Consider the following 27,402-nt stretch of genomic DNA (forward strand, 5'->3'; position numbering starts at 1 on the left):
TTGTCAGTCCCATAGACAATGAATGGAGTGGCAGGGTGCATGCACAAACATCACTCTATTCATACAGGAGAAATAGGACCCCTTTTTTTCCAATTGGTGAACTCCCCAGTAATGGGATCCAAAAAAGTCATCAGCTGATTATTTTAATGGGTAGGAATTAGATTCATATAATTAAAGAAGTTGTCCACTACTTTTCCATTGATGCCCTATCCGTAGGCTAGGGAGGAATAGGAGGCGGATGCGTAGTGCCCCGCCGGCACCGATAAGAGCTGATCAGCAGGGGTGCCGGGTGTGGGAACCCAGCTGATCAAACAGGGCATCAATGGAAAAGTAGTGGACAACTTCTTTAATGTCTAACTATGCTCCCCCCTGATTTACCAGTTTATTGGGTGCTAAAGTTCCCCTTCCATCACTACAACATGACTATCAGGTTTATAAGGTCATGTACATACAGTTCATTGAGTGTTTTTTAAAGCCATGTTCCCACAATGATTTTTTGGTGAGCATTTAATGTTGCAGATTTTCTGCAGCGTTACTTTACCCATTAGCTAAATTAGGTTACTTGCCATTTTTTCATTGCTTTTTTGAGTACATTTACTTTACATAGGTTTTTATCATGTTTTTGATGCTACATTTTTTGTCTCTTTTTAATATGTCATATTTTAAATAAAAGCTGCTTTGTTTTTGATTCTTCCTGGCATTTGGCTTTGACAAAACTTTATTAATACAGTCATATGCAGATCACATGCGTTTTTTTTACCTGCTGATTTTCCGCACCTAATATAATTTTATGGAGAAAATCCACACAGAAAACTCAGCATGCCCGCAAGAGAGATTGACATGTTGCGGATTTCAAAAACGCCCCGCAGAACAGCACAAAAGAAAAAGCACAGTGGACATGAGATTTCTATAAATCCCGTCCGCTTTGTTGAAACTGTAAAACACAGTCAAAAACTCATCATGGGAACTTAACCTTAGAGTAGGTCTGTTCCAAAAAAATGTTTGAAAAATTGCTTGAAAGCACTTGGGTCTAAGGGGTAACGTTTCTCCTGGTGGAGAGTATCAAGCCAAGCCTACCATGTCAGAGTGAGGAGACTTATAAAACATGCACGTTCCTCTGAACTTGAACTCTGGCACCACCTATTGGAAGCAGCAATCCTAAAAGTCAATATCGACTCTTTAACAAGCCTTGCAATATGACTTAGGATAAAAGCCCAACTGGGATCTCAATTTGCAGACACAGTGTTTTGGGGTATTGCCCCTCATCAGTGAAAAGTGTGAGATCTGATTTGGCTGTATGAGAGGCTTTAGATTGGGGACTAAGGGGTAACGTTTTTCCTTGTGGAGAGTAACAAGCCAAGCTTGGAATGTCAGAGTGCGAAGACTTAAATGCCATGCATGCTCCTCTGGGAAATCACTGCTTCCAATAGGTGGCGTTAGAGATCTAGTCCTCTTCCTCTCTGAAGAGGCAATTTGCATACTTAATATCACTTGAAAGTCTCCTCCTGTTCATTTTTATTGCAAAACCACTTTGCTGATCATACGTTTCTTCATTGTTTTGAGCATTTTTTTTTCTTTTCCCGTCTTTGAAGCGTCTCCTTTTGGAATCTGCTCCAAACTGGGCACTGTCCAAAAAAACTCTCGGGAAAAAAGTTTTTTAGGATATGTACACACAATGTCTGTTTCAGGCGATTTCTGTCTGATATCTGCCTGAAAAAGTGCCCAGAAAATGTTTAAAAGAATGAACATATGCATTTTATGTAAACACGACTAGTTTCATATGCTCAGGCCTTAGGGTATATACACTGCTCAAGAAAATAAAGGGAACACTTAAACAACAGAATATAACTCCAAGTAAATCAAACGTCTGTGAAATCAAACTGTCCACTTAGGAAGCAACACTGATTGACAATCAATTTCACATGCTGTTGTGCAAATGGAATAGACAATAGATGGAAATTATTGGCAATTATCAAGACACCCTCAATAAAGCAGTGGTTCTGCAGGTGGGGAGCACAGACCACATCTCAGTACCAATGCTTTCTGGCTGATGTTGTGGTCACTTTTCAATGTTGGTTGTCTTTCACACTCGTGGTAGCATGAGACGGACTCTACAACCCACAGAAGTTGCTCAGGTAGTACAGCTCATCCAGGATAGCACATCAATGCGAGCTGTGGCAAGAAGGTTTGCTGTGTCTGCTAGCGTAATGTCCAGAGGCTAGAGGCGCTACCAGTAGACAGGCCAGTACACCAGGAGACGTGGAGGGGGCCGTAGGAGGGCAACAACCCAGCAGCAAGACCGCTACCTTCGCCTTTGTGCAAGGAGGAACAGGAGGAGCACTGCCAGAGCCCTGCAAAATGACCTCAAGCAGGCCAGAAATGTGCATGTGTTTGCACAAACGGTTAGAAACCGACTCCATGAGGGTGGTATGAGGGCCCGACGTCCACAAATGGGGGTTGTGCTCACAGCCCAACACCATGCAGGATGCTTGGCATTTGCAACAGAACACAAGGATTGGCAAAGTCGCCACTGGCGCCCTGTGCTCTTCACAGATGAAAGCAGGTTCACACTGAGCACATGTGACAGACGTGACAGAGTCTGGAGACGCCGTGGAGAGCGATCTGCTGCCTTCAACATCCTTCAGCATGACCGGTTTGGCAGTGGGTCAGTAAAGATGTGGGGTGGCATTTCTTTGGAAGGCCGCACTGACTGCCATTAGGTACCGAGATGAGATCCTCAGACCCCTTGTGAGACCATATTCTGGTGCGGTTGGCCATGGGTTCCTCCTAATGCAGGACAATGCCAGACCTCATGTGGCTGGAGTGTGTCAGCAGTTCCTGCAAGATGAAGGCATTGAAGCTATGGACTGGCCCGCCCGTTCCCCAGACCTGAATCCGATTGCGCACATCTGGGACATCATGTCTCGCTCCATCCACCAACGTCACGTTGCACCACAGACTGTCCAGGAGTTGGCGGATGCTTTAGTCCAGGTCTGGGAGGAGATCCCACAGGAGACCATCCGCAACCTCATCAGAAGCATGCCCAGGTGTTGTAGGGAGGCCATACAGGCACGTGGAGGCCACACACAATACTGAGCCTCATTTTGACTTGTTTTAAGGACATTACATCAAAGTTGGATCAGCCTGTAGTGTGTTTTCCACTTTAATTTTGGGGGTGACTCCAAATCCAGGCCTCCATTGGTTAATGAATTTGATTTCCATTGATGATTTTTGTGTGATTTTGTTGTCAGCACATTCAACTTTGTACAGAACAAAATATTCAATGAGAATATTTCATTCATTCAGATCTAGGATGTGTTATTTGAGTGTTCCCTTTATTTTTTTGAGCAGTGTATATATTATTTAGGAATTAATTCTTCCTTTTTATATGACCAATATTAGCTAGTCATTGCATTACTCCAGAAGCGAGGAACGATCTTTCCGGAATGGTGATATATCAAGGAAGGCCAATAGGGTGTAATAAGATTTAAGTGTGTTGGAATGCTGTCTGCTTTCCAAGGAAGAAATCCTCCCTCGCTCCTGTATGTCTGTGTACATCTCAGCTTTATTATTTTATCGAAGCAGCAGCCTCACATTTACATAAATGCCCAACTGACTTCCTATCACTAATTATCTGCTACAATGATTTAAAGAAAAGGACTGTAATGGGGAACAAAGTAAAGCCCTGGGCAAAATGTTTCTAAACTGCTAGTATGCAGCAGTCTGTGAAATCCCTTCCCGGTGCACACGGACAACAGACTATTTATCATGCAGAATTAGTGGCTGAATTTGCATATAGTACTGTAGATTGCCTTGTTGTAAGGTTTTATGTGCAATGACAATATGTTTCATTATGGATCACTTTAGTAAATCTTTGCTGAATGTAGTTTGAATCTTAAGATCCGGCCATAAAAATTTGTTACATTATATATTAGCTAGCTCCGATCGCATCAGATTAACCGCTTAGATGCTGTCAATCGTGACAGTGGCATTTAAGTGGTTGGATATGGAGGGAACCTGTCGCCCCTATTCCCCAGCCTGTGTCTGGTATTTATAGGAAATTGGGCATTTTAAAAACCAAGCGATAGCATGTTTGATTCCCACTAGGGCATATATGTTAAACTCTGGCCTGTGGGCCAAATCTGGCCTGCAGGGTGATTATATTTGGCCCGTGACACCAGAACCACCACCCCTATGTGCGGCCATTATCCTGTATGGAGGACTTTGTGGGGCCTATTATACTGTATAGGAGGCAATGTGGGGCACATAATACTATAAGGAGGACTAAGTGGGGCCCATTATCCTGTATGGAGGACTATGTGGGGCCATTATCCTGTATGGAGGACTATGTGGGGCCAATATACTGTATGGAGGACTATGTGGGGCCATTATACTGTATGGAGGACTATGTGGAGCCATTATACTGTATGGAGGACTATGTGGGGCCATTATACTGTATGGAGGACTATGTAGGCCCATAATACTATAAGGAAGCTTATGTGGGGCCCATTATACTGTATACTGGTTGGCCCGCGACTCCGTCCAAGTTTTTCATTTTGGGCCTTTGTGTGTTTTGAGTTTGACATCCCTGCCCTAGAGGGAATAAAAAAAAAAACTGTTAGGCTATGTGTCCACGATGCAGAAATGTTTTTCCTGAGCGTTTCTGCATCTCCCCTGGCAGAAAAAAGACATGCGGATTGTACATGCGGATTGTATATGTGTTTTTCCTGCCAGGGACATGCGGATGTGAAGCGGTCTTCACTTGCATTTCCGCATGCGGGTTGACAAGCGCTTTCCAAGCGATTTTAGCATCACTTGGAAAGTGCTTGTCAACTTGGTCACGCTATATAAATCCATGCAAACGATATGGATTTATATAGTGTGACCGAAAGAATGTTTAAAAATAAAAAAATAAATCTATACTTACCTTCCGATGGCCCCCGGTGTCTTGCTTCCCTCCGTTCTCCCTTGCCGGCAGATCGCGGTACACTGAAGGACCTGCCGACGTCAGCATCGCGTGACCCGTCACATGCCTATGACGTCAGCGCAGGTCCTGCAGTCCATCGCGAGCTACCGGCAAGTGAAGACAAGCACACCGCGGGCCGTCAGAAGGTAAATATAACATTTATTTTTTATTTTATTCTTTTTTTCACAGTTTCTATGGTACCTACGTCCGGAGGAGAGTCTCCCTTCTCCAGACCCGGGTACCATCCGCACATTGGAACGCATGGAATGCGCATGTACAGATGCAGTGATGCGGAATCCATGCGTTCCAATGCAAGTCAATGGCGGCGAAAACGCAGCGCTTCCGCAAAATAATTGGTTGTGCTGCGTTTTTTTCCGCAATGATAATCCGCAGCGGAAATTTCCGCAGCATGTGCACAGCACATGCGGATTACCGTTGGGGAACATGGCAGGCCTTCTACCATGCGTTTTTTAAGCGTTTCTACAGCGTTTTTGCTGCTGCGGAAATGCTTAAAAAACGCATCGTGGGCACACAGCCTTACAAGTATTTTAAAAAATGACAGACGATTGACACCATCTACATTGCTTAAAGGGCTATTCCCATCTCCAAGATCCTAACCCCATATGTAGTAGGTGTAATAGTAATATTAGCAAATACCTTCAATTAGAAATGCAGTATAATTATCCTGATTAGCTATGTCGCTTAACTCATGTGCAGGGCATTGCAGTAGCACAGGTTACGACCACTAACAGCTAACAGACTGTCACTATATGAATGGTCTTAACCATGGATACCTAAGCTACTGCAATGTCCTGCACATGAGATAAGCAACAAAAGTTATCAGGTGAGCTATACTAGATTTCTAATTGGAGGTATTTACTAATATTATTATTATTACACCTACTACATATTGGGATAGGATCTTGGAGATGGGAATACCCCTTTAAGTCTACTCCCCCTTTACTCCACCATATTATTTACAGTGTATATTATAAATTTGGTATATCCCTAATCATGCTGTCACCAGGTCAAAAGTGGCCAGTTTTTGCTTTTGTTTTATTCCCAATGCTCCCCTGAGTATTCAGATTTTTTTTTTCTTAAAGCTGTCATTCGGTTCCTGAGATATGGGCCTTTTTATTTAGTGCTGATTTTTATGCTCTTTTCCAAGGGGGCATGGATCACTGGGAAATAATGCAAAGAAGCCTAAAGAAACACCCCAGAGTTTCCTATGAACAGCACCCCAATGGAAAGACTGGAAAAAACAGTACTAAAGTACGGTAACCGTCTGGCGAAAAAACAAAAAGCGAATGACTCGGGAGCAGCAGGAATACAACAAGAGCAGAAACTGACCATTTTTGACTTGGTAACAGGTCCTCTTTACAGGGAATCTGTCAACAAGTTTTTGTTATGTAATTTGAGAGCAGCATGATGTAGGGACAGAGGCCCTGATTCCAGTGATGTTTTACTTACTAGTCAGCGCTTTGCTATTTTAATAGATAAATAAATATCAGCAGAAAATTATCAGAAGAGAACTAGGTGTCTCGTGCCTTCTGGTCCAGCCACGCACTCACTGTCAATATACAATGTACACACAAAGCAGCCAATCAGTGATCGGCGGGGCTATACATATCTCAGCATTCCGAGCTCTGCTAGATCTGCAGAAGAGAAAAATGTGATTGTGTCACAACTGCTTCACCCAGTAAACTAAGTGATACATCACTGGAATCAGGGTCTCTGCCTCTACATCATGCTGCTTTCAGATTACGTAGCAAAAACCTGCTAATAGATTCCCTTTTAAAACTAATTATCTTATTCAACGCTACAACTCATCTTGCAAAAAAAGGAGCCCTCATAAAATATAGAAGTTAAAGGGATTAAATGGCTGCATCCTGCAACTTTTCCATCTATATTTATGAGCCGGCAGATGTCAGGTTATTTTAATAGTTAGTGATAAGTCCGCTCAGTGTCTTTACTGCAAGGTCATATGGTCAGCAAAGGCTTTGCTGTAATCATTACGATCCATGAAAGCTGGATGTAAGCAGCAGTTTGTAGCTCAGGGAAATCACTTAAGGATGAGCAGTGGTGTCACCTGTTGTAATGAAGCAATGTCAGGAGGGGCTCGCCCACATAAGACATGATAGCTGACAGTTCGGGCAGCCCCCTCAGCAATTGGTTCTTGAAATGAAAATTGAAATGACATATCAGTCAGCGTGACTTTCCGCACTCTCTGCAGCTCAAAGTGAACTGGAGAGAGGAGATTCTGGTAGAGTGATACATGACGCTGCCTCGGATCGCCTGCATTCCAGGTCTATGTCTTCATTACACGGCGGAGGCTACTGCTGTATGTCCTCAGTCAGGGACCACTGACTCATCTGGTAGTGGGAAAGTGGGAGAATTATAATATGAAAAGGCCAATTTTAATTCAAGTCCAACATCTGTTGTATGGTTCAGATGTCGTCATGATATGGTCAGCAGGAAAGTGGTAAAATATAATAAGAACATGCCTACCTCATGTAAGTGACTCCTCTCCACTCAGAGGGAAGGTGCAATTAATGATGACTATGGATATGGAAGGAAGTGGGATGTGGAAAACTGAATTAGGCTTTATTCAGAGTTCTGCTGTGAAGACCCATTAGTGCTTGTTACACCCATGCAACTTTATCACTGTACTGTGATATCATAAGGGTGGCTACTAGTGATGCGCGAACGTGCTTGGATAAGGGGTTATCCGAACACGCTCGGGTGCTTACACGAGTATCTTCGGCATGCTCGAATGCCTCCGCGGTTGCATGTCTCGCGGTTTTTAGTCAGCTGCAGCACATGCAGGGATTGCTTAGCAAACAAGCAACCCCTGCATGTGTAGCGGCTGAAGAACAGCCGCGAGACATGCAACCGCGGCGACTCATACATAGCATTCGAGCATGCCGAAGATACTCGGTTAGGACTCGAGCATGCTCGGATAACACCTTATCCGAGCATGTTCACGCATCACTAGTGGCTACACCCTAAAAAGAAGACATTGATGTTTTTTATGCCGTTTTTTTGAGCCAATGCCAGAATGCCAGTTCTTTCCTAGAGTTCCTATTCTTTTTGGCTTTGGCTCAAAAGCTGATGTGATGTTTTTCTACCCTTTGTGTTTTTTCCTGCTCTGTGATTAGGGATGTTCAGGTTCGTCGGATTCGGTTGAACTTTAGTCCAAAGTTCGGTTCGGGTACCAGAGCTCCATCCGAACTTGAACCAGAACCCGAACCCCATAGAAGTCAATGGGGATCTGAACTTTGTTGCTGTATAATGGTCATAGTAAGGTCTAGGGGCTGCCAAAGGAAGAAGAGTCTCTCTCTCTCCCGGAACTCCGGACACTAAAAAGAACATCCGGGAGAAGTACATGATCGGAGTTCAGCACCAGACACTAGGTTTTCGGTACGATCCCCGAACTGTTCTCTCATCTCTAGTTGTGATGTCACTCTGTGCATTGTCCTTCATGGGGATATTCTCCTCCTCTTGTCTCTTCTTCAGTCGGTAATTTTCAGACCCTCTACGACCACTGCTACAGCCTCATCTTTCCAAAAATACACTACAAGGGCCTCTCCGAATGTCAGCAGGGTCCTCTCTGCTAGCCACAGGCCACAACCCAACAGATGATTGGTGCCAACAACATGACAACAGTCTCCTCACCCTTTATTCCACCAACAATATTGTCAGCGGGCATCTCCATGCAGCTACGTTCTTCCATGGGCCACAGGTCTACTGTATGCTATGAACTCATACTACCAATTCCCCAAAGACATGGCTTCTGAGGCTGCTTTCCCTGTCACCAGTAGAGGAGCAAACTTACCGGTCATATAAAGCCATATCTGACATCACTGTGTCAATTATCTCTATGCTATTACATCATTGTGTGCATTATCTCTATACTGTGACATCACTGTCCATTATCTCTATGCTGTGATATTTCTGAGTGAATTATCTCTATGCTGTGACATGACTGTGTGCATTGTCTTTATGCTGTGACATCACTGTGCATTATGTCCATGATGTGACATCACTGTGTCCATTATTTCTATGCTGTGACATCACTGTGTCCATTATGTCCATGCTGTGACATCAATGTGTCCATTATCTGTATGTTGTGACATCATTGTTGCGTTATCTCTATGCCGTGACATCACTGTTTGTATTATCCTTGAACTTTTACCACTTTATGAAATATTTTAGTGCTTTTGGATATAATTTGAAGCTACTGAGACCCAATCCAAAATATGCGACAGTGACTGCAGATTGAAAACCCAAATATTAACCTTTTCATGTACGGAGGGAAAGTGATCTTAGAGAACTGGTGGTGACTAGTGTTGAGCTATACCTTCCGATATCAGGAAATATCGGATCGGATTGGATCGGGCCGATAACCAAAAAGTATCGGATATCGCCGATTCCGATACCGGAAACCAATGCAAGTCAATGGGACACAAATATCGGAATGAAAATAAACCCTTTCTTTCCTTGTAGGTTAATTCTACATGAAGGAAAACAACTAACAATAATGTAGAATGTATTGGGGGAGGTGGTTGCCTAAATCGATGGGAACAGTGCTCACAGTGAAACATGAAAAGCCGGCAATTTATCAGCGGCATACACCGATACCCGACAATTTATAACAGAAAGAATAGAGCATCACACATAGATTAGATAGATAGAAACATGTCAGTCACATATATATGAAGTACAGTGACAGTGTTGGTTACTGTACTTGTCATTTAGTGTTAAAATAAAGGATTTATTAAAAAAAAAAATGGCGTGGGGTTCCCCGTAATTTTAGTCTCTAGCGGAGGTTAAGCAGACGGCTGGGGCAGATGTTTGAAGCCTGGGAAGGGGGTAATACTCACAGAGCTTCCCAGGCTACTAATATCAGCCCCCAGCTGAATACCTAGCCTTTACTAGCTATTAAAATGGGGGACCCCCCCAAAAAAATGACGTGGGGTCCCCCCTATTTTAATAGCTAGCAAAGGCTAGGCAGACAGCTGGGGGCTGATATTAATAGCCCAGGAAGGGTGCTATGAATATTGGCCCCCTCCCAGGCTAGAAACACCAGCCGTTAGCCGCCCCAGAAATGGCGCATCCATAGGATGCGCCAATTCTGGCACTTAGCCTCGCTCTTCCCACTGCCCTGTTGCAGTGGCAGTGGGGTAGTAGGGCTGGGGTTGATGTCAGCTTACAATGCCAGCTGACATCAAGCCCAGGTTAGTAATGGAGAGGCGTCTATAACACACCCCCATTACTAACCCCATAGTGAAAGTTAAAAAAAACACAAACACCCAGAATAAAGTCCTTTAATTGAAATAAACACACAATTCTTTATTGTTCTAAATTAAACCATACCTACCGTCACGCCCATTCCAGCTGAAGCCAACGATCTCCTGCAATAAAAGTAAAATAATAAAGCAACATCATCCTTACCTTTCCATGGTTCCCAGGACGGCTCCAGCTCTGCTACATTCACATGACAGGCTGGATCGCAGCAGAAAGCTGCCATCCAGCCTGTCATGCCGCAGGCAGATACTGAGAAGCGCAGGCTATTATTTTTTTAAGTAAATCCTTTAACACTAAATGACAAGTACAGTAACCAACACTGTCACTGTACTTCTTATATATGTGACTGACATGTTTCTATCTATCTAATCTATGTGTGAAGCTCTATTCTTTCTGTTCTAAATTGTCGGGTACCGGTGTATGCTGCTGATGAATTGCCGGCTTTTCATGTTTCACTGTGAGCACTGTTCCCATCGATTTGGGCAACCACTGTAATGCCACAACCACCATGGCTGTGGCATTAACGTCTTAAAAATATATTAATTCCTGCTATTCCATTTAATTGTAATGTAAGGGAGATAATGTAATGTCAGCGCTTGAGCAAGAGAATTCTCCCACGCTGGGATGGCATTCTGATGACAGGTGGATCGCAGCTGAGAGCTGCCATCCAGCTTGTCATCCTTCAGAGACACTGCAGAGCGCAGGCTTTATGTGAACTTCCGATTCCGGTATTCGATATTGTAAAAGTATCGGAACTCAGTATCGGAACTCCGATACAGCGAATATCGGTCGATACCCGATATTTCAGTATCGGAATGCTCAACACTAGTGGTGACCCAATCCAAGCTTTGCCATGTAGCCCCAATGTTACATTGTTGCACCCTGGGAATGGTTGGGAATGGGGATGAATAAATAGTGAGCCACATAGAGGTATCCTAAAATCCAGAAATGGCTCCACAGGCATTGGTTGGGACTACTGCTCTAGGCTAATTTGTAGCCTTGGAGCCACAAAACTGTCCACTTCACAGACATTTAAGGTGAATGTGTGAGATTGGGCATTTCCGCTGCCCAGTGTTGTAATGCGCATTTCTCAAGCATGCTGTGATTGTACCTTTTTAGAACATGAAGCTACTGAACAGCGAGCTCTATTAACATATGCATGAGGGCAACTGCTGCAGGCTCTGTAACCTGTGAATCTGTGTGGAAGCAGCGGGAATGCTATGTGGAGCAAACATTCTGTTCAAACATTTAAACCAGACTTTCCAAAATGTAAAAATCTGGAGCAATTTGTAACCATTTTGCATGTCATGTCCTCACTCTCGATACGCCGTCATATACGCGGGGTCTTCACTGACGCCTTAGCGAAGGGTTAGACAAGGACAATGGTCACATAATACGTAATCGCCGTCATGCCAATCTAGGTGACTGAATTTATAAACTCTTCTTCTCCTTTTTGTGACCTTTGAGTTTTTCCAAAACTGGAAACACTCTAAGGGTATGGAATCATTACATTCGCCTGTGGCTCTTTAAGTGACTTCAATTAGTGTCTGCACGGCTCTTGTTATTGTGACGGGAAATGATGGTGAAATGTTGGCGCAGCATTAATTCACACTTTTTGCAACTCAATGATTTTCTGTGGTAGCATCGTAACAACATTACATGTCTACTGTTGGTATCTGGTTTTATCAGGGAGTTGAAATTTAGAATTTTGGTAATTTATGCATTTTAAATTATAGAGAAAACAAATTTTAATGCTTTATGCAAATGAACTTGCAAGTGCTCCAAGGGCGGTCTCAAGTGCTCTCCACAGTGAATCCTGCCTAGTTCAATGGACTTGTATTTAGCCTTAGATTTTGAAAGATTAATTAAAAGTTGGGCCAAATTTGTACCAGATTTTTTTTCTTGTATTTTTAAAATGTAACAATTTTTATCAGGGTGCTTGATCCTATTTACTTTATTTTTGACCCGTCTTGTCCTTTTTACCGTCCGGGTATCATCTGTTTTCCATATGAGAAAAAAGCTGATGGAGATTTTCTAAAGTTCATCTACATATGGCATCTGTGGGCGGTGTGTTTTTTTGTGGAGTAATTCACTTATTTTAGTAAGTTTGATTTGCAAATTGGTCAAAAGTTGGACATGTCCAAAACACCAATGAGTATAATGTGTTCATCTGTTAAAAAAATATGGATAGCATAAGTATGTGCTGCTCGGATGTGTGAATATTGCCTTCATTGGATAAAGGGGCTGTCTGGACACGTCTAGTCAGAATGTGGCTGTCCGGCCTTAGGCTACAAGTCTGTGTGCTCTGAGGAATCTCCGGTGCCAGTGCTGGGAGCATCGGGCGTGTGGCCACAAGCATGTGATTTGCATACATGGCTTACATGCCGACTAGCTGGCTCAATGCAGGTGTATTGAGTGAGTCCGGACACGTCTAGTCAGAATGTGGCTGTCCGGCCTTAGGCTACAAGTCTGTGCGCTCTGAGGAATCTCCGGTGCCAGTGCTGGGAGCATCCGGGCGTATGGCCGCAAGCATGTGATTTGCATACATGGCTTACATGCCGACTAGCTGGCTCAATGCAGGTGTATTGAGTGAGTCCGGACACGTCTAGTCAGAATATGGCTGTCTGACCTTACGCTACAACTCTGTGCGCTGTGAGGAATCTCCGATGCCGATGCTGGGAACGGCAGGCGTGTGGCCGCAAGCATGTGATTTGCATATATGCGCTCACATGCCGACTAGCTGGCCCATTGTAAATGTCTTGAGCGAAGCTGGACACGTCTAGTCAGAATGTGGCTGTCTGACCTTAGGCTACAAGTCTGTGTGATGTGAGGAATCTCCAGTATTGGTGTTGGGAACAGGGGCGTGTGGCCGCAAGCATGTGATTTGCATACATGCACTCACATGCCAATTTGCAGGCTCAATGCAAGTGTATTGAGCGAGGCAGGACACGTCTAGTCAGAATGAGGCCGGAAGTATACAAATCACTTACTTACGGTCACATGATCGCTCGCTCATGGCACCGGCAGCGGAGAATCCTCCCTTAGGTTGGACACCCCCTTTAAGAAGATTTTGTCTTGAATTAGAAAAACATGGCTGCTGCATTTTAAAAACAGTGCCACTGCTGCTCATGGTTTGAGTCTGGTATTGCAGTCTAGCTCCAGTGAAGTGAATAGGGTTGTTTTTACAAAAAAAAAGCAGCTGTGTTTTTCTAAATTAAGGAGAAAATATTGAACAATAAAGATTCCGTCTTAGCGACGCTCATCATTTCGCAGATTGTGATTGTTCCAGGAGCTGTGTAAGATGATGAGTATTATGAGCAAGTTCACGGATATGAATTACTCTGACTAACATGCACGTCTGTTAAATTAGATAGAAATTTCAGGCTAAATCAAGCTTTTTGTTGTCACTTCTTTTTTTTTATTCGTTTTCAAGCGTTAAAGCCGAGAACAACATGTTGACACTTATGTCTTCTGGATCACATTATTGGGTTTACAGTCTGCTGGGACATTCATTTCAGCATCAGATTATGAATCATCAGATCCCATGCAGTTTTTGCAGCTTAAGCTCCATGTCTGCTTATGTAGTTGGCGGAAATTAGAATAACTAGGGGCTCCACGGACCCTAAATCTGAAACGGCAAACTACCCAATAGTTTATTTTTATGGGAATGTCATGCAAAGTGAACTGCAAATATCATTAACAGAAAACAAGATATTGTTCAACCACTTCCATAAGGGAAGGGGTTTTTTTTAAAGCAGGTCTGCTTCAAAAAATGCCTGGAAAGTTGCATCAAAAACAGTCCAAATAATCTTTTTACAAATTTCTGTTGTAAAACCACTTCGCTGTTCATATGTCCACTGTTTGGGGTAATTTTTTGTTCCACTTCGGGTTTTGAAAAACACCTTGTGGGGGAAAAGAAAGTGCATGGAGCTTCTTTGAAACAAGTCCTGATGAAATCTGCTCCAAATCAGGCAATTTCCAGCACTGGCGTAACTAGAGGCCGATGGGCACTGGTGCAAAATTTAGACGTGGCCCCCCCCCTGCATGTTGGCCAGATGTATGGGTCCTTGTAACATCCTAAATCCTATAAGCAGTTTTAAACCTGTAGCATGTCAATTCTTTCAGCATACGCAAAAACGAGCATGCAAAAATGGACTCAAAAACACAATCATTTTACGCAATGTTTTTCCCACCAACATTCCAGTGTTTGCAGCAGTTTTTAATGCTGCAAATACTGAACGTGTGCCCACCCCACAGAGCTCCTGACAGGTTCCCTTTAACAAGTGAGCGATTTCTACCTTTGCCTTCATACCCCCTCTTATTTTATGTTTATGAAATTATGACATATGCCATCAGTATTGGCATAGTTTATGTATTGCGGCTCCTAAGTCCCAACCCCATGACCTTTACACCTTAGGGGGTAACCTATCTGAATAACTATCATTTTCAAATGAAAAGCCCCTTTAGTTTCCATAATAATGTAGATAAATGATACAATACACATCACTGCGGTGTTTGTTCATGGCTCTTATGTAGCAGACCAAGGAATACTATTTCAAAGTTTGTGAAATCTTTTTTTTTAACATTGTGTCATAGATTATTGTACTGTCACAATGTATTATTCGTGGTTTTACATAGACCTCAGGTAATCCATTCCCACCACACCATCTTCAGGTGGAATTGTCACAATACACTTACAATGCATTATGACAGATTTGCCAATGCTACATCTGTATTTATGCACACAAAGTAACCAGTGAGATGCTAATATTTTCCACATATTGTACCTATATGTTCATTATTTTTGCTAATTCTTCCTACTAATGTTGATCAATTTGTATGTACAGTGGGGAAAAAAAGTATTTAGTCAGCCACCAATTGTGCAACTTCTCCCACTTAAAAAGATGAGGTCAGCCTGTAATTGTCATCATAGGTAGACCTCAACTATGAGAGACAAAATGAGAAAACAAATCCTGAAAATCACATTGTCTGATCTGGAAAGAATTTTTTTTCAAATTTTGGTGGAAAATAAGTATTTGATCAATTACAAAAGTTCATCTCAATACTTTGTTATAGATCCTTTGTTGGCAATGACAGAGGTCAGACGTTTTCTGTAATTCTTCACAAGGTTTGCACACACTGTTGCTGGTATGTTGGCCCATTCCTCCATGCAGATCTCTTCTAGAGCAGTGATGTTTTGGGGCTGTCGCTGGGCAACATGGACTTTCAACTCCCTCCAAAGGTTTTCTATAGGGTTTAGATCTGGAGACTGGCTAGGCCACTCCAGGACCTTGAAATGCTTCTTACGAAGCCACTCCTTCATTACCCTGGCGGTGTGCTTGGGATCATTGTCATGCTGAAAGACCCAGCCACGTTTCATCTTCAATGCCCTTGCTGATGGAAGGAGGTTTGCACTCAAAATCTCACGATACATGACCTCATTCATTCTTTCATGTACACGGATCAGTCATCCTGGTCCCTTGGCAGAGAAACAGCCCCAACCCATGATGTTGCCACCCTAATGCTTCACAATAGATATGGTGTTCTTTGGATGCAACTCAGCATTCTTTTTCCTCAAAACACGACGAGTTGTGTTTCTACCAAACAGTTCTACTTTGGTTTCATCTGACCATATGACATTCTCCCAATACTCTTCTGGATCATCCAAATGCTCTCTAGCAAGCTTCAGATGGGCCCGGACATGTAATGGCTTAAGCAGGGGGACACGTCTGGCACTGCAGGATCTGAGTCCCTGGCGGCGCAGTGTGTTACTGATGGTAGCCTGTGTAACATTGGTCCCAGCTCTCTGCAGGTCATTCACTAGGTCCCCCCGTGTGGTTCTGGGATCGTTCTTGAGATTATTTTGACCCCACGGGGTGAGATCTTGTGTGGAGCCTCAGATCGTGGAGACTATCAGTGGTCTTGTATGTCTTCCATTTTCTAATTATTGCTCCCACAGTTGATTTCTTCACACCGAGCTGCTTGCCTATTGCAGATTCAGTCTTCCCAGCCTGGTGCAGGGCTACAATTTTGTTTCTCATGTCCGTCGACAGCTCTTTGGTCTTCATCATAGTGGAGTTTGGAGTGTGACTGTTTGAGGTTGCGGACAGGTGTCTTTTATACTGATAACAAGTTCAAACAGGTGCCAGTACTACAGGTAGTGAGTGGAGGACAGAGGAGCCTCTTAAAGAAGAAGTTACTGGTCTGTGAGAGCCAGAAATCTTGCTTGTTTGTAATTGACCAAATACTTATTTTCCACCAAAATTTGAAAAAAAATTCTTTCCAAATCAGACAATGTGATTTTCAGGATTTGTTTTCTCATTTTGTCTCTCATAGTTGAGGTCTACCTATGATGTCAATTACAGGCATCTCTCATCTTTTTAAGTGGGAGAACTTGCACAATTGGTGGCTGACTAAATACTTCTTTTCCCCACTGTATAGTATAAAGAAGAAGCTAAAGACCCATATGGATGTTGCTACAAAGCCACTGGCAAAGTACTGGAGGGGAGGTATGTTTCACTGAGGCTATTAGCTTCAGTGATTTGAAACCCAGAAGTTTTGCTCCAGCACACTATGTGTTGAGAGGGGTTAATCGGCCATTTTATGTTTTTGTGAACAACCATAGAGCAAGTGGGAGGTTGTTCACTATATCTCCACCCCAAGGTGGGGTCTAGGATATTTATTGTCGACCTTCTGAGGCATTCGGTGTTCAGTAGGCCTGGAGAATGGAACTCCAGTGCTCTGTGTCCTGACAAGGAAGCTTAATCATTGCATGTTGATTTCTCCTGAGCAGGCAGATACCCGCAACAACTGTGCTGTATGTTTTGCTTTGTTCTTCCTCAGGTCAAAAAGGCCTTGTTTATTTTTACTTACTCTGCAGTGGCTTTTGCAGAACCCATAATAAACCAGTGAGAGACTTAAAGAGACTGTGTTCTTGTGCCTACCTCCGTGTGCAGCCGAGTGAGCCGATCTACAACAATGGTCAAATGTGAAGCTCGCAGCCTATAGGTTTACACTTATGTGTAGAATAGCTACGGCTATGGAGACTTTTACATTGTTTTTAAAGCATGTCTATCACTTCATGTGAATTTTAAAAGTTTTCCTGTGAGTGTCCATGAGCTATAACACTATTTTTTGCCATAACATGTCTTGAATCATACATTTTTTTACTAGTTTTCTCCACTGCAGGTGACTCGCCCCCTGGGCCATGGGGCACTCGGGACCCGGACTTCAGGGCAATGCTGGGAGTAGTAGTGGCGACCCGGTCCCGTGGCTCAGGGTGGTCAGACCAGTGGTAATCAATGATGTGTTTTAGGTAATGTCCGACTACGCCACCCGTGGATTGCGGTCAGAGTGAACCGCCGCTGCAAGGCAGACCGCTGAGGCTGGTGTTGGGGATGCAGCAGGGATAGTGTTACTCCCCACGGGAAGAGTGCAGCCCCAGGGCAGTGTAGAGGATGGTGGGGGTGATGGTGTAGAGAGTCCCAGTGCCGTTAGTGCTGGAGGAGCAAGGAGTACACAGACAACGTACTGCAGTCCAATGTCTTTTACTCACAGTTCTTATGCTCCGGGTCACTTCAGCGCCAGCAGTGACCACCCAAGCCGTGCAGTGTCCACCAGGTGAGGGACTCGGTCATTCCCCAGGCACTTCAGGAGTATGGTTCAGAGCTCCTTCCTATCCTTCCTTCGGCTCATGCCCCACCAGTGACCAAGCTTTTGTCCAGCTCCCGCGGGTCTATGCGGGCAAACGTGGGCCCCGTTTCCCGCTACCCTATATGGTATGCCTTCCTAGCAAGGTTTAGCAAGGGGTCGCACCAAGTGATGATCACAACCTCCGGTTCTTGGCTGAAGATTATTAGCTTCCACCAAATTGGGATCCGGTACCCTCTTCTTGCCTGACCCGTCACCCGATTCACGTTGGTCCTTAGGGTCCCTTCCACCTTCTTGTTCCTGAGCCCTTCTGTTTCTTGGCCACTTCTTTCCCTTTCCTGTTCTTTCTCTTCTCCTCCGTTCCTTCTCCTCTCAGGCCCCGGCCTTTTCTCTAGGCCGGCCTCTGAGCAGAGCTCCTACAGAGCCTCCGCTCCCTGTCTTCTCTTCTCTCTGTACTTCTCTCTGACTGAACACACTCCTAAGATGGTGCCCACCTTTTATACCTCCCTCTAGAACATGAGCCCAGGTGACCAGCAACCAATGGGCTCCTACCTACGCTCAGGAACCGTCCCCTCCTGCTCCTACATCACCAGGTTTTCCTCCCCACTCCCCACTCCAGCCAGGGACATAGTCTGTCGTGCCTGCATTACTGTCTAATGGGAGCACCGTTGAGCTGTCCCTCGGAAATGGGGTGTGTGTGCTTCATGCAGCTACCTGAGCCCTGGTCCATACTCCATCCTTACCCGGGAGTAGAATATCACACCTCTTGCAGAGGTGCAATACCCCCGTAGCGGCCGAACCCTCGGGGCGCTACACAGGCTCTGTCTTTAATTTCTACTTGTTTCAGAGCTAGTGGATGGAAACTAGCTGCAATATTTGCCATACATAATACACACAGCATTAAGTGATTCCTGCTCTCCTGTTTCTATGTTTGAAGTGCTCAGATAGAAGCATCAACATTATACAGCAGTACTAAGCACAGTAGCTGTAAATCCAGCTCTGTGGTGAGATAAACACTTACCAGAAAGCTTTATCACTATCTTTCTGTGTCTCTACCTCCTCCTTTCTCCATAGACTTCAATATGCAGCTGTAATCTGATTTTTCAGTGTGCGCCATGTCTGTCTTGATATAACCAAGACGTATTTGAGCTGTTTGCGAATAAAGAGATCAGGAGGCAGCGGTGGGGGAGAAAAGGTGGCTCATATGTGTAGTAAGAAGCATATTTCTCTGATAACATAGATTACAGGGGGGGTTTATATTTGCTTTTTCTATTGATCTATGAAAAATTAGTGACTATTTAATCTTTTTCTGTAGATGTTAAACCAAACCTCTCAACTGTAGTAGTGGTGTAACTTAAAGCTTATGGGGCCAAATGTAAAATTTCCGACAGGGCTCCTCTGGCCCCCCTTAGACTCCAGGGCTCTGGAGCAACCACAACCATTGCACCTACTATAGTTATGCCCCTGAATTGTAATGTTACATCTAATGACTGAAACACCACTGAAGCAGAAATTTATTTATATAGTGCCTGCAACTTCCATAGCAATTGTTTAGGTCACGAAAAAAAGTTAGCAAGAGAGAGCGGTGTTGAAATATCAGTTGGGGGACTCTTTAGATCAGGTTTTAGGTTTATCAAAACTGCTTAGATTTTCAATGATTGGAATCTTTTAGGGTTGGAGAATGTTGAGTGGAATGGAGGGGTCAGAGAAGAGAAGAGAGGTACAGGGGAACAGCGTGAGGAGGGGATGGAGCTTTTCGTTAGCAGAGAGGAGGTTGCATATAGGTTGGTTTCTGTGCAGTAGTGTATGGTGATTGATAAGTGGTCCAACATTTGGAGTGAATTTCTATGGTCGATATCATTAAAGTGTACCTCTAATTGTATAGGAAAAGGAATAGGAATATAGTGCAGGAGTCTGCACATCTATAGTTTCCTATATACATTTATGACCACTTTCTCGTTCTAAATAGTGTGGGTCCTTGCTGCCGATATCTATACATCCAGATTGCTCCATCTCCCAGTCTCCAGTAGCCATTAGTGGAGCGAGTGCTGTAGAATCACATTACATATTTCATTGGTCGCTGCTCTAGTCAATATGGAAGCCTAGGAGACAGAGAAGGATATTCTCCTTCCTAGTGTTCCTAGTGCTGACATACGAGCAGCCACCATCACAGATTAAAGAGGTTGTCCACTACTTTTACATAGATGACCTGTCCTTAGGGTAGGTCATTAATGTCTGATCGACAAGGATCCGACACCCGCCACCCCTGCTGATCAGCTATTATCGCTGGCGGCTGGGGGTACTCACTTGCCGAGCTGCTCCGTCTACTTGTAGTGGCAGGGCTTGGTACTGCACATCCGCCTCCTATTCAAATTAATAGTCGGCGGATGTGTAGTACCCTGTGGCACCACTACAAGTAGACGGAGCAGCTTGGCAAGTGAGCACTTCCGGCCGGCGACCGCCGATAATAATAATTGGCAGGGGTGCTGGGTGTCGGACCCTGGCCGATCATACATTGATGATCTGTCCTAAGGAAAGGCCATCAATGTAAAAGTAGTGGACAACCTCTTTATGGTGAAAAAAAAAAAAAGCTATGCAATATATTTAGAAAAATGAATATTCTGTAATGGAGGGATCCTTTGTTAAAATTGCTTGCATCATTAAATAATATAGGCCATCAACATCTTATGGAGAAGTCAGCAAAGACGGGACTCTACCGGAAAGATGAACAAAGTTTGGTGTTCTGGACTTCGTTTACATAATTAAATTAAATGGCTCCTTAGAGGGTATGAATCAGTATAGCTTTTGAGGGATTACAGCAGAATCCCCCAATGGGTTCATATTGTTTGTTTTACCTAAATAGGTGTTCATTTTGGGATACAAATATTTTTACAATTGGGATTCATAAAAAATGTTTAAGCCATTTAGCCTCTTCAGCCTGTACGCTTCACTGTGCACAGAAGGTTGTAGAATCTGTTCCGTCTGCAGAGTTCTGCTCCTTTGAATTTTCTTACGAGCTGATTTATGACCACATCAATGTCTCAAAAATGATTTTTAGCCCAACATACCTGCATTTAAATAAAAAATAACCATATGTCTATTAATTTAAATTACTACTTAAAGATTTTCAATGAAATTTTCAATGTTTATAACCATAGTGGGTCTGATCACTACTCATTTCCCAGCCACTACTCAATTGAGAAGTATTACAAAAATCATCTTTCTCTAACATCCTAATCTGAGATTTAGGGTATGTTCACATACAGCGTTTTTGCAGCTTTTTTTGCTGCATTTTTTATGCACATTAAAAGCTACTTTTTACAGTACCAGCAAAAACCATGAGGTTTCAGAAATCTCATGCATACGTCTTTTTTTTTCCTGACTTACTGTAAGAATTGCAGCGTTTTTAAAATCTGCAGCAGGTCAATTCTTTCATCGTTTTTGCAACATTTTTTCTCCCACAGATAACGACGAAAAAGTGAAAAAAAAACACTGAAACAAATGTTTTAGATGCATTTTTCGTGCATTTTTGAGGTGTTTTTGGTGAAAAAAAGAAACTTTATTAAACATGTATTGCTGACAAAGTACACATATAATCCACACCCAAAAAACGCTGCAAAAAAAGTGATGAAAACGTCGCAAAACGGGCATTTTGAAAGCACTGTTTTTACTGCCAAGAGAGCAGGTTTTGGCTGCAGAGAAAAATGCAGCAAAAGCGCTGCATGTGAACATAGCCTTATTGGTCCTTTTCTTTGCTGACAATTATTCTTTCTTCTCGTTGTAGGATTCCATTATGAAAGGAGCTAAGCAGTAAATTAAAAGTTGCAGGATGAAAAGATGGCGCAGGCACGACTTGTACCACCAGGGCCCGACAGCTTCCGCTATTTTACCAGGGAGTCTCTTGAAGCAATCGAGAAGCGTATTACAGAGGAGAAAGCGAAGAAGCCCAAACAAGAGAACATTAATGATGATGATGAAAATGGCCCCAAGCCAAGCAGTGACTTGGAAGCGGGCAAAAGTCTGCCGTTCATCTACGGTGATATACCTTCAGGAATGGTATCAGAACCGCTGGAGGACCTAGACCCATATTATTTGAATCAAAAAGTAAGTAGACTTGTTTTTGCGTTTCTTAGTAAAATGAGGATTTTGTCGACTCTATAACCATCAGGGTCATGTGAAAGGAAAAAACAATTATTTTTCAATATCTTACTCAATACCTATGCTGTGATATGATTGTATCCAATTGGGTCCAATACGTCAGTAGAGCAGCATCAGATTTTGGACCTGTAAGTTTATGCAATTGTACCTTTGCTTAGGATTCCTCGGTGACCTGCAATGTGATATGTATCTCGGCCCACACTTTGTATCCTGTTTCTTGAAGGTGCTTATAATAACATATCGGTGACCAGTTCTGAAAACGTGCAAATGATTTATTTTTCCTTCAACAAATAAGTCTGTAGAAATTGATCTGGAGGTCATTATTAGTGATGAGCGAGCACTAAAATGCTTGAGTGCTCGAATAGAGCAGGTTGGACGCTCGAACGGGCTCGACTCGAGTAACGAGTATAATGGAAGCCAATGGGAAACTCGAGCATTTTACCGGAGGACAGTCTCTCTCTCGTCCCTGCGCTCCCAGCAGGGGAATACCCCGCTTCAGTGTGGTGCACGGCTCAGATGATTCAAATAAGCTTCTTATGGGGACGAGCACCACTGCTCGATACTCGATCAAGTACCCCGATGCTCGATCAAGTATCGAGCAGTGCAGAATGTTCTCGCCCATCACTAGTCATTATTGCTTCTGACCTGTCCATCAGCTATTGACTAATGGAGCATTGACACTACATTTGTAGTGCACATTTGGCGTAAGCACTGGTAGAGCTCCCTGTGTATATGTCAAACATTTTCTTGGGCCTCACCATTTACCCAAGGCTGTATTTTTAGTCCTATCGGGCTGATATACATTCTTTTTTATGTAAAATGGGAGCCTTTGGACAAAAACAGATGATTCTGTAGGAGATAAAAGTCATGAAATGCTCCTGACGTATACATCTGACATACACTGGAAACCCAAAGTGGATGCACCCTAATGGCCTCCATACACGTTATATAACAGTGATTTTTGACAGGATTACCCAACCATCTAATGTGCATGGAGACCTCCCAACTCTTCCCTGATAAAGTCAGGGTAGATGAGGTCCAAACGCTTTGAATCAAATTATCAATCTTTTTGTTCTGCTGGAAGCTTCTTCTCCTTCCTTGGAAGTCTTCAAACAAAGGCTGGACAGACATCTGTCTGAGATGGTTTAGTGACTCCTGCATTGAGCAGGGGGTTGGACACGATGACCCTGGAGGTCCCTTCCAACTCTAACATTCTAGGATTCTATGATTCTAAGACACTACTAAAAGAGCAACCAAGTTCACCTCCAGTCTGGTCCTTTCTTGCAGCCAGTTTTCACTTCTGTGTTCAGCATCCACGTCCATTCCTGTCTTGGGCACCTATGTCGCTTCCTAGTGACTTTAAAATGGATTAAAATATTGGTGACTGCATAATTTATTCTTTGCGACCAGTGAACTTTTTTATGTTGCTTAGAAGCAGCTTTGCAAAAACTATCTTAGAATTTGGAGGCAGTGGCTCCGACCTGCCTCAAGTATGAACTCACCCTGATATACAGTAAGACATTTTTTTGGATCAGGTGTAATATAGAGACTAACTTCTTCCCTATTAAAGGGTTATTTCCAACTTTGAATGTTATCATTTATCCACAGGACCTCTAAAGATCTTGAGAATGAGGCTCGAAAGTTGACTAGTGTCCCCGCATGTGCACCATGGCTCCAGTCATTCTCTGCCAGAAATAGCTGAGTAAAGTCTCCAACTTTCTCTAACAGACCCATAGAGAATAAATGGAGCATTACAGAACTCCATTCTCATGAGTGATGAGGGTCTCAGCGGTTGGACCTCCAACAATAATCATAAAGTGAATTTGATTTGTTGAAAAAATCAGTTTCATCAATGCAAATGTTAAAATGTTTTTGTGGTAATGAAATTGATTTCTGCAAACCCTATTCAGGTAAATAAGACAATCACAAAGATTTCTGCAACAAATCTGCTGCATGTGACTATACCCAGATAAAGATTCACAGTTTTAGCTCTTGCATTCCTCATAAAAAAAGAAAAACAGATGCTCCTCTAATATTCCTTCTGGAAATATCCAAAAAATAACTAGATAGTGTCACTCTTATCCATGTAGTGTTGCGCCATGCAGCCTGAGAAGGTTAGCACTGAGTGGACAGTCTATGACTATGCTGAGACACACCCCATTGACAAGATGAATATTTACGCCCATTTGTCAATTTATGCATATATTTCCAGGAAGAATTATAAAAAAGGAATGTCACATTGCAGAGTTTTAAGAAATGTTGCAACAGAATAGGATTTTCATAGATAATGCAAGTTTTAGCTAAAACAGACGTGTCAGGACAGATGGATCCTCTTTGAGTCACCTTACCCTTCTACAGGAGGAGGTTATCAGGCACCCTCCCTCGTTTGGGGTTCAATCTGACTGATTTGCTGCTTGTGCAAACAGATCTTTAATCTATGTTGGTAATGGGTAATCGAGGATTAGGATCATTTTAGATTTTACAACACGAGTTATTACAGAAAATTCTTAATGTTTTATAACCTTTCGCTTTGCTGTGTAACTAATTGTTTATTTCTCTCTTTACAGACTTTTATAGTATTGAATAGAGGGAAGGCAATCTTCCGCTTCAGTGCCACGTCTGCCTTGTACATTTTAACTCCTTTCAACCCCCTTAGAAAAATAGCTATTAAGGTTTTGGTACATTCATATCCTTTTACAATGGATTTATTATATTGTTTTTTATTATGATGTTGAATTGAATAGTGAAAATGTTTTATTTACTGACTGAGGTTTTAGATTGCTTTTCATTTCTGTAATAAAAACAATATTTAGTTTAGACTAAGCAAGAAATACAGTATTTTCCATGAGCAACTTTTCCATTATAGACCATAATCTAAGTCGCCTATGACTTGCTTTGTGACTGGTCTACGATTTGCTTGTTTCATTTAGAGCCAAATCACAACTCTAAAATAGTCTCATGATGGCAATTTAAAGACAAGTTGCACAAATTTTTGGAATGTGTGACTTGTCCTAAACTTGATGTTGCGTGACCAAAGTAGCTGTGAAGACCTAGCCTTAAGGGCCAGGACTGTCTGATTGCTGATCCCCCAATTTAATTCATGTGTGTTAGGCTATGTGCCCACGATGCAGAAATGAAGCAGAAAATTTCTGCAGCATTTCTGCATCTCCCTGGCAGAAAAAAACGCATGCAGATTGTGCATGCGTTTTTCCTGCAGAATACATGCGGATCCACATGCGGGTTCACATGCGTTTCCGCATGCAGATTGACAAGCGCTTTCCAGGCGATAGCATCACTTGGAAAGTGCTTGACAACTAGGTCACACTGTATAAATCCATGCAACCGGCATGGATTTATACAGTGTGAACCGTAATAATTAAAACAAATAAAGCTATACTCACCCCCGAGGCCCCGGCGTGGCTGCAGCGCTGCTTCCTGGCTGGTTCCCGGCTGCCGGCATATCGCGAGACAGAGCGGTGAAGGGCCTGCGGTCACATGACTGTGACGTCACCGAAGGTCCTTCAGCGCTGCTGGCATTCAGAGAGAAGACGCCGGACAGGTGAGTATAAACTTTTTTTGTTATTTTATTCTTTTTTTACAGGTACAATGGTACCCAGGTCTGGATGAGAGTCTTCTCTCCTCCAGAACTGGGTACCATCTGCACATAGAGACGCATAGAAGCCGCTTGTAAAAATGTACAGTCGCGGTTTCTGTGCGTCTCAATGCAAGTCAATGGCGGGAGTTCCGCTGCACTTCCGCAAAATTAAATGACATGCTGCGGATTTTTGTACGCAGCATAAACGCTGCGGAAAAATCCGCAGCATGTGCGTAGAACATGCGGAATCCCCTTGGGGACCATGGGGTGCGGATTAGCTAGCGTTTTACAAGCGTTTCCGCTGCGGAAATTCCTCAGCATAAATGCTTGAAAAACGCTACGTGGGCACACAGCCTTAGAGATGAGAAATCCAGGTGCCGGGAGCTCCAAATGAATGAGAAGAATCTCAATGACAAATGTAAAAAAATTATTGAAAATAGGAATAAAAAAAAAAAATTATATTTAAAACCTCAATGTGTTTCGGCTGGGAACAACCTTCATCAAGTGTTCCAAGTCGAAATGCGTTGTGGTTTTAAATACAATTTTTTTTTTTTTATTCCTATTTTCAATTATTTTTTTACGTTTGACATCAAGATTTTTCTCATTCGTTTTGAAGCTCCCAGCACTTGGGTCTTTCACCTCTAATTCCCTTCTGTTGTAATCTTTCCTGGAGGGTTTACCTACAGCACACCAGGTCAGCCGCACCATCTCCTTTCCATCATATATATATATATGGAGTTGTGCCCAATCTGCACAACGTCACCAGATGAGATACTCTATTCGCCATTATCAAATTCATTTTATACTTATTACGCTCAGAAAGCATTACTTTTTCTCCCATTTCCGCAGGGATTATCCATATATCGTACAATTCATGTCTGTGGGACTGATGAGGATAGCCAAGTACATTACTCAGTTTATCTCTGCCAGTCCCATAGACAATAATTGACGTGGGAGTGCTCAAGCCACAAGAATAAATCCCTGAGACAATGAAGAAGAACGGGAGCTCTTGACCCCTGTTCTGGTAATTGGTAGGACCCCATTTTATCATGTTCAGTATTTAGGAAAATTCCTACTATAAAGATTTGTCAAGAAAATAATAGAGTCTTTTGGACCTAAAAGCTACATTGTAGTGGTGAACAACAGAGATCCACTTTAAAGGGGTGTCTCCGGACATATGATATTGTTGGGATAGGTCATCAATATCAATGGGATAGCTCATCAGTATCGTTAGGATAGGTCATCAATATCAGGTCGGAGGTTGTCGGACACCCAGCGCCTTATACAGTGTACAAAGCTGTGTTGTCCCGCTCCTCTCAATGTCTACATCCAGCTAGCTGCTGTTCGGTCGCAATGCCTGTTGGGATCTCCGATAATTTGATTCCGGAAGTTGGACCGCCATCAATATAATTGGCCAGGACAAACCCTTTATGATATGACCTACTTATCGTGCAGAGTCTAAGGTGCCAGACAGTTTGTGCCTATAGACTCCTGGGATGTAAAGCTGGCACTGATTACATGTTATATATGTGTGTTCTGTACCTCTGAGCCTTTTGCATAGTGCCGGCGGGTAGGGAGTTATGATCAAAAGGACATATTCCATGCTGTTAGGTGTATTACCGTCAGTAAGAAGACAACTGTGTCAGATCAGTAAAGCATTAGGACAGAGCTGGCTTTGTGACTGAAAGAGGGGAGTGAAGAGGAAAATGTTTGCTCCAATAACTAA

At 43.1% G+C, this 27,402-nt stretch overlaps 1 protein-coding gene across 3 annotated transcripts in view; it reads left to right on the plus strand.

The window, feature by feature from the left end:
- The window catches only part of LOC141161749 (sodium channel protein type 2 subunit alpha-like), a 313,242-nt gene that overhangs the window by 108,866 nt on the left and 176,974 nt on the right, over positions 1–27,402 (plus strand). For all 3 annotated transcript variants that reach the window (XM_073647018.1, XM_073647017.1, XM_073647019.1), the window contains 2 exons: positions 21,708–22,027; positions 24,649–24,766. In XM_073647018.1, the coding sequence (XP_073503119.1) occupies positions 21,761–22,027; positions 24,649–24,766 (385 nt within the window). In that variant the 5' untranslated portion in view covers positions 21,708–21,760. The remainder of the gene's footprint in view (positions 1–21,707; positions 22,028–24,648; positions 24,767–27,402) is intronic.

The sequence above is a fragment of the Phyllobates terribilis genome, unplaced genomic scaffold (genome assembly GCF_046119375.1).
Source record: "Phyllobates terribilis strain yellow unplaced genomic scaffold, ASM4611937v1 Scaffold_9__5_contigs__length_417890890, whole genome shotgun sequence".
Taxonomy (NCBI): Eukaryota; Metazoa; Chordata; class Amphibia; order Anura; family Dendrobatidae; genus Phyllobates; species Phyllobates terribilis.